This window comes from Salvia hispanica, chromosome 3, assembly GCF_029641045.1.
Source record: "Salvia hispanica isolate PSC_SH4W2 chromosome 3, Shi_PSC_v1, whole genome shotgun sequence".
Taxonomy (NCBI): Eukaryota; Viridiplantae; Streptophyta; class Magnoliopsida; order Lamiales; family Lamiaceae; genus Salvia; species Salvia hispanica.
In genome coordinates, this window is record NC_142694.1 from 65,467,308 (window position 1) to 65,475,271 (window position 7,964).

Consider the following 7,964-nt stretch of genomic DNA (forward strand, 5'->3'; position numbering starts at 1 on the left):
TAAACTCTATTTAATTTAAATTTTGATTTATAAACTCTAAAATTTATTGTGACTGTATAATTTTATCTTTTATCATTTCATTTATTTAATTACCAAAGCAAGCAATCCGCGCGGTAAGCTAGCTTATCACGATTGATTCATGTCGGTGTCAGACATCTTATTGCATTGTTAGGTAGGGGTGAGCAAAAACACCAAAAACCGAATATTCGAACAGAACCAAACCGAAATTTAAAAATTCGGTTCAGTTTTTTCGATTTTTCGGTTCGGTTCGGTTTTGAAAAATAAAAAATTTTGGATTTTCGGTTCGGTTCGGTTCGGAGGAAAAAAAATCGAATAACCGAAAAATCGAATTTATTTTAATATAGTATATATTAAAATAATAGGAGTGCGTTAAAACGACAACACTCTTAGAATGACACTGTGACACCACGCTAGACTGCAATATTATATATGCTAGACTGCAATAGTATAAACGCTAGACAGCAATCTACAACAATCTATAGATTGCAGTCTAGCGTATTGGATATTGCAGTCTAGCGTATTGGCTAGAAATAGTGGTATGGTGTTATTTTAAGATGAGTTTCATTTTAACGCATCTATATATATATATATATATATATATAGGTGTGTGATCAAATACTAACTAAGTTACAGTAATAACTAATAACTAATATCAACTTTGTATGTTAAAAATATCAACACAGAGATATAAATTTATCAATCTTCTTGTACTGATAAACTTATGTCTCTGTGTTGATATTTAAATTTTACATGTTATATTGATATAATTATGTCTTTGTGTTGATATTTTTAATACACAAAATTGAAAGTTATTAGTTATTACTGTAAATTAGTTAGCACACTAACGCAACCCTATATATATATATATGTGCAATTATAATTCAAAAAATATATAAAGGCTAATAGACTAACCCTTCTTCAGTTCCGCATCTACACTGCGCCTCCTTCTTCTCTATTCTTTTCTCTAACCCTAATCTCTCCAACTCCAAGCTCCCTGCTGTCCAACCGCGCCCTCCAGCCATCTGCGCCGGTTGCCGGTGCCTCCAGCCCGTCGACCCTCCACCCACGCCGTCGCCCCTCACGGCTCACGCCGTCAGCTCCAGCTTGACGCCATCGTCTCTATGTAAAATTGAAAAGATTTAGTTTGATAAAGTTTGGGCAGATTGATTATTGCTATGTAAAATTGAAAAGATTGATTTCAGTTTGATAAAGTTTCGACAAATGATGTGTAAAATTGAAAAATTAAGGTTATTGCTATTTCGAAGTGTGGGCAGATTGATTAGTATTTATCATGAATGCTCACAAGTCATAACAGATTGATTATTTTTCATGACAAATTGCCGCTCCTGCAAATACGAAGAAATGGATTTTCAGTTCAGATTATTCGGTTTTTCGATTTCCAATTTTTCGGTTCGGTTACAGTTTTAGCCTAAATTCAATTTTTCGGGTTCGATTCGGTTCGGTTTGGGCGAAAAACCAAACCAAAATCCGAATGCACACCCCTACTGTTAAGAAATGAAAAACTAATTATTAATATATTCTTACTTATCAAATAAAGTATAACAGAATTCCTGCATATTAGTAAGAAGCATATATAATTAATCAAAAAACTCTACCATAAAAACAAGATATAAAATGTCAGAAAATTTTCCATCATCTCCCCTTCCCCTCTGAAGCCTGCTTCTGCCCTGTCTCGCCTAATCATAAACCTTTCTTCCAATTATGGCCAAAAAAATTAATCACTCCAAGGATCACTCTCTGTCCTCACTTCCGAAGGCTCGACAACCTGAGATTCGACGGCCTCTGCCGCCCCTGCATCAGCCTCTGAGGCGGCATTCGAGTCACCTTCACCTTCCTCGTCATCCTCTGATCTTCCCCATCTTCCTCCGAGGGCCATTGCCATCATCTCGTATATCTTGCTGCTGAGCTCAGCCGGGCTATCAGGCTGTCATTACGGTAAGTCAGTAGACACCTTAAAGAGCTGCAGCTACAAAGGGCATGAAAATAACAGATGCCTAAAAAGTTTCTGATACTTACAGTGAACCCACTGGAGATTAATGCCGTATCATAGAGAAGTTCGACGGCCCTCTTGGCATCTACATTATCGGGAGCGTTCTTGCAGGCAGCCTGCGAAAAGCAAATGGAGCGATTAAATCGGAAGTAAAAAGAGAAGATTAGATCTTGAATATGGTAAACATTTTTATCTTACATTTAAGTCTTTGACGACTGGATGGTCTGGATTGATTTCCAGTATTCTTCGACCCCTCATGAACTCGAGGCTCGATTGGTCGCCAAGAGTTTGTGCTCTCATTAATCTATTCGATGATCAAAGGTTGGTGGATAGATATTAGAAACAAAATAACATTACAAACATTTACAAATCAACAAATGTGTGTATGCGATAAGTGGCACCTTTCCATGTTGGCTGACCATCCAAACTTGCCAGAAACAAGCACACACGGGGAAGAGGCTAAACGTTTCGAAACTTGAACTTTTGCTACCTTTTCACCAAGCTGTTGTTTTATCCAATCGCAGAGGAGATTATACTCTTGCTTATTTTCCCTTTCGCTCACCTCATCTTCGTCACCTGTGTCATTAAGATGCAAATGTAAGCATAGAGTGTTGATAAAAGTTCTAACCAAAAAACAAACATTTAGTTTCGAATAGAACCAAGGTGAGTTAGCAAATCAATGAAAATCAGGGGTGTCAATTTTGAAGAGTATAAGAGATACTGACCTAGCTCCAGATCCTCCTTACTAATGTCAACAAATTTCTTCTCTTTGTATGTTTCTAAATTCTGGATCGCGACTTCATCAATTGGCTCGATCAAGTAAAGCACCTGTGCATTTAAGCGATAAGCTTGCATGTAATATCATACAACATACAAAACTGCTCTCAAAACTGAACATGCGACTCCAGGTTTAAGACCAACGCCATTTTAGATTATCATTCAGACAGATACTGGAGTATGTTCGACTGATCAAGCAAATGGATTAGTACATGCAATCACTCTCAACAACCTACTAATTTGTCACAAAAGAAAACGTTGATTCTTATTTGTGCACACACCTCAATACCCTTCTGTATCAATTTTTCCACGAAAGGAGCAGATTTAGCACTTTTTAAGCTGTCTGTTGCCAAGTAATAGATAGCCTTCTGATTCTCTCCCATGTTCTCGATATAATCATCCAAGCTTATCAGGTCTTCGTCACTCTTGGAAGACAGAAATCTCAACAATGGTGTTATTCTCTTGTGGTTTCCAGTATCCTCGATGCAACCCAGCTTCAAAAACTTTCCAAAATTCTCCCAGAATTTTTTATAATCCTAAATTGCAGCAGAACCATAGGTTTAAGTTCCATGAAAAATAATAAGAGTATACATTTATTTATTTTATTCATTCATTTACAGCCAACCAACCTCTTTGCTCTCACTCTCAGAAAGATCTTGAATCATGTCAAATGTTTTCCTAACAAGTCTTTTCCTCATTATCCTCACCTAAAACAAGAAAATGAAATTAATCGATTAATTTAAAAAGAAATAGAGGCTTATAATACTGATTTGGATTTGGCGATAAGAAGGGACTTCCTTACAATTCTGCTCTCCTGAAGAATCTCCCTGGAAACATTTAGGGGAAGGTCATCCGAGTCGACCACACCCTTCACAAAGCTCAAGTATCTTGGAAACTGCAGGTCATTAGATCGGTTTTATATTAACTACATCTTATGATGCGTTAAAATCAAATAATTGTTTTTGGGTGTTCACAAAAAATCAAGAATATCCCAACAAGTCTCAAGGCAGAAGAGGGGGTTCTCACCAGTTCACCATCAAAATCATCTGAAATAAATACACGTTTCACATATAAACGGATGTTTTTTGTCTTGGGATTGATAACTTCTTCATTGTTAAGAGGTGCCATTCCAGGAATGTAGAGCACACTTCTGAACTCCACCTCACCCTGCAGAAGCACTCGATCGAAATCACATTGGAGATATTGAAAGTTTCACCATTCGACATGAATATCCGTACCTCAGTAGTAAAATGGGTATAAGTAAGTGGGTCCAGAAACTCATTGAATGTCTTCTTGTAAAATTCTTGATATTGTTCTTTTTCAACTTCCTTCGGGTTGCGCATCTGTACATTAAATACGAAAAGTAGGGCATAAAGCATACATCCAAATGCAAGAAAAAAGAGTATGAGATCAATTCAAGAAGAGATGTACCCATATAGGTTTTGTTTCATTTGTCAGTTCCCAGTCCCAATATTTTTCAGTTTTGGTCTTCTTCACCTTTTTCTTCTCTCCCTGGAAGAGCACCCGGAAGTAATAAATAGCAAGATCATAATACCCTTCAAAAGAATTTAGAGACAAAGCAAAATCATCATCAACTGTATTCCATTACCTCAGGTACTTCTTCTCCCTCTTTTGGTTCTTCCTCTTCTTCAACCTGCCAAAATCAAAAGATGAACATCAGCATTAAGCTTGTCCCGCACAAACTCCGCAACAGTAAAATCTAATGATTGACATTTAATCATACAACATTTAACAGTGTCATCAGCAGTAAAGCATAGTCAAAGACAACTAGTACTACTAATCATGATATAAAAGTCAAACCTCAATGGTCCTTGATTTCTCTTGCCATGTATAGATGGGGAATGATACGAATTGAGAATAATTCTTGACCAAACTCTGGATCTTTGTAGGCTCGGTGTATTCATATTTATCATCATCCTGCGAGCCAAAACTAACTAAGATTATTTTACGTGAAAAAAACCACTACTAACATGTTCGAAGAAGAAATCGCATGAGAATCTTAGTAAATGGATAAGCTTTTATTACAGAATAGGATGAGATATTTTAACACAGCGAAAAATCCAAACGTGCAAGCGAAAATGACGAATACCCTCAGATAAAGAGTGATCTGGGTGCCTCGACTGATGAGCTTGCTGGGATCAGTTCCCTCTCTGATTGTGTAAGAGCTGCTATCAGCCACAGATTCCCAAACATACTGTTTGTCAGACCGGGGGCTCTTTGTCGATACAACCACCTGGACAATGGAAAGTGAAAATTTAAATTAAACCAGCATTAACAGAAGAAACAGAAAACATTCAACAAACTATCAAGAACTTATATTAGAGGGTAAGGGAACCCGAGAGTACCCTATTCGCAATCAGAAAAGCAGAATAGAACCCAACACCAAATTGGCCAATCAAGCTATTGTCAGCCCCAAGGTCCTGATTCTCCTGCACGAAGTGAAAATCAAATTTCACATGTATGGTTTAGCTAGTTAACTCATCAAACATGGAAGGCCGAAGGACACAACATGACAAGACATAACAACCTTCAACGCCTTTAGGAATCTAGAAGTGCCACTCTGTGCAATGGTTCCAAGACAGTCTATCAGCTCCTCCTTTGTCATTCCAATACCAGTATCCCTGTAAAAGAACAAAGCAAAATTAAGCTAGTTCACCATCACCACTGCAATGGAGATAAAATAAATACATACGTAATGGTAATAGTCCCATTGTCCGGGTCAGGTTTGATTCGAATCTCTAGATCACCGGAATCTCCCAGTAAGGCGGGCTCAGTCACACTCAAAAACCTTAGTTTATCAAGAGCATCACTTGCATTACTGCAGAAAACAAGATTGTTAAAACTTAGCTCAAATTCCTCTAAACATGGAAATCTATAACAAACCGTAATATACTCTCTCTGTTTCCTAAAAATAGAAATTCTTTTCTTTTTAGTCTGTTTCTAAAAATAGAAACTCTCCATTTTAATAAATGTATCCAACATTCCACTAACACTAATTCCACTACTTTTTTCTCATTCTCTTTGTTACTTTACCCGTTTCTATCTTCTTCGCTCTTACTTACCAATTTTGCATCAAAACTTATACCGTTTTCAAAGTTCAGAAATGGAGGGAGTATACTCTAATACGAAACTACCTGACAAGCTCCCGAAGAAAAACTTCCTTGTGGCTGTATAAGCTGTGGACTATTAAGTCCATCAATCGACTAACCTGAAATAAAGATAAGTCAAATTCCCATCATCAAAACAATTGAAAACAAAAAAAATATGCTCTAAAACACCGTTTTTTAACTGCAAAAAGGGGAAATGAAATGAAATGAAAAGAAAAAGATATTGACCTCAGCCTGATATTCAAATGTTTCTCCAGAGCTCTCCGGAGCCTCCTTCTCAGCCACGGCGGAGGCGTCACATCTCACCACCACCCCGCCCCGCCGGCCCTCCACCTTCCACTCCAATCCACTCCTTAAAAAAGTGTTCTTTAGTCCAGTCTTGGGCAGAAACGCGCTTCTAAGCAAACCCCTATTGCCTGTGGTAGAAAATGAGGGCATATTTGGAGTTACGGCCATCGCCGCGGAAGCTAGACTTCTGCTAAGCACAGGCGCCATCTTTTCTGGGGAAATTCAAAGTTGAATTCGAAGAAGATAAGTGGAGCGTGAAAATGGGTTTAAGGGAAGCGACGGAGGGTTCTAGAATTTGGAAGTATCTGTTGACAGAAATTCTATGGTGTGGATTTTGCCATCGCAATTATCCTCCTATTTTTTTATATTTCTTAATTATTTTATAATCTTAATTTAAACCTGGACTAATATACCCTAGGGCTGGGGAATTATACCGAAATACCGGAATACCGGACTTACCGTAACGAAAAAATACCGAAAATACCGTTTTTCCGATATACCGTAGTTTTCGGTACGGTATGATACCGTACCGATCTACCGATAAAGATCGGTACGGTAACGGTATTAGATTTCCCTATACCGCGGTATACCGAAGATTCGGTATATACCGATGCTTCGGTATACCGTGGTATACCGGTATACCGATTGATATATATAATATATAAATATAGGGGAGCACTAGGGTGCCCCCTTATTTAGAGTCACAACGTACATCCAATCTGGTGCTGTCATGTGGCACAAAACATGCAATATTTTAAACACAAAAATGCAATCTAGTTGTACATGCATTTTCGCAGATTGCATTTTTGTTGTATGTAAATTGCATTTTATAATGTTGAGTTTTGCATTTTCACATAAATTGCATTTTTTATTGTTAAGTTTTGCATTTTCACATATAAAAATGCAATCCGTCTATATATAAAATGCAATTTAAACAGTCAATATCTAAAATGCAAAACTTAACAATAAAAAATGCAATCTGCATATAACAAAAATGCAATCTGCCGAAATTCATTTATAGCTTCTACAAATGCGTATTGCATTTTTCTGTATACAATATTGCATTTTTCGTGCCATGTGGCAGCACGTGGTTGGATGTACGTTGTAACTTTAAAATTAGTTGTTATACTAGTACACCCCTATAAATATATATTTATATATGTTATATTTAAACTAACATGTTGTCATGTTATATTTAAGATTCGATATATACTGATGCTTCGGTATACCGTGGTATACCGGTATACATGTTGGTATGATGTTACCTTAAGAGGTGTTGTCATTTTAACACAAACATATATATATATATATATATATATATATAGAGGAGTGATCAATGTTTAACTAATTTTAAGTGTATAACTAGAGAACAAATCTCAACCACACATCTTAATACTCCAAATTAATCCTATGGCTTAACTATTTTTACATATTTTAATTAAAAGGTAATTAACAAGGGCATTTTTGGAAACCATATTCTATGGAGATTCACGCTTCATCCAGATTTGCTCACACAGAATCAAAACACCTACATTTCGGCGACGCCCTACTCCGTTCCGCCACCGATAAACCTCCATGCTCGCACCCTCACCTTCTCGTGCTCCTCTTCCACCTCTTACAACTTTATCTCCATCTGCGCCATCACCAACGTCTTGCGCAACAACGAGAGAATCATCTTCTTCCTCGACGGAGTCCATCGCTTCAGCAAGACGCAACAAGACTTATGCAGATTTGCTACA

The 7,964-nt window shown here is 37.2% G+C and overlaps 1 protein-coding gene across 1 annotated transcript; it reads right to left on the reverse strand.

Annotated features, from left to right (window-relative positions):
- Nucleotides 1-1,537: 1,537 nt before the first annotated feature.
- LOC125213515 (heat shock protein 90-5, chloroplastic-like) lies at nucleotides 1,538-6,487 on the reverse strand. Its single transcript, XM_048114106.2, has 19 exons — nucleotides 6,166-6,487; nucleotides 5,965-6,038; nucleotides 5,523-5,648; nucleotides 5,358-5,451; nucleotides 5,176-5,259; nucleotides 4,920-5,063; nucleotides 4,631-4,747; nucleotides 4,419-4,463; nucleotides 4,241-4,321; nucleotides 4,048-4,152; nucleotides 3,836-3,976; nucleotides 3,612-3,704; nucleotides 3,439-3,516; nucleotides 3,091-3,345; nucleotides 2,758-2,860; nucleotides 2,434-2,608; nucleotides 2,231-2,336; nucleotides 2,059-2,148; nucleotides 1,538-1,966 (listed from the first exon to the last, which is right to left on the reverse strand). The coding sequence occupies exons 1-19, from the start codon at nucleotides 6,430-6,432 to the stop codon at nucleotides 1,757-1,759; spliced, it is 2,388 nt and encodes a 795-aa protein (XP_047970063.1). The 5' UTR covers nucleotides 6,433-6,487; the 3' UTR covers nucleotides 1,538-1,756.
- Between the last annotated feature and the right edge of the window lie 1,477 nt (nucleotides 6,488-7,964).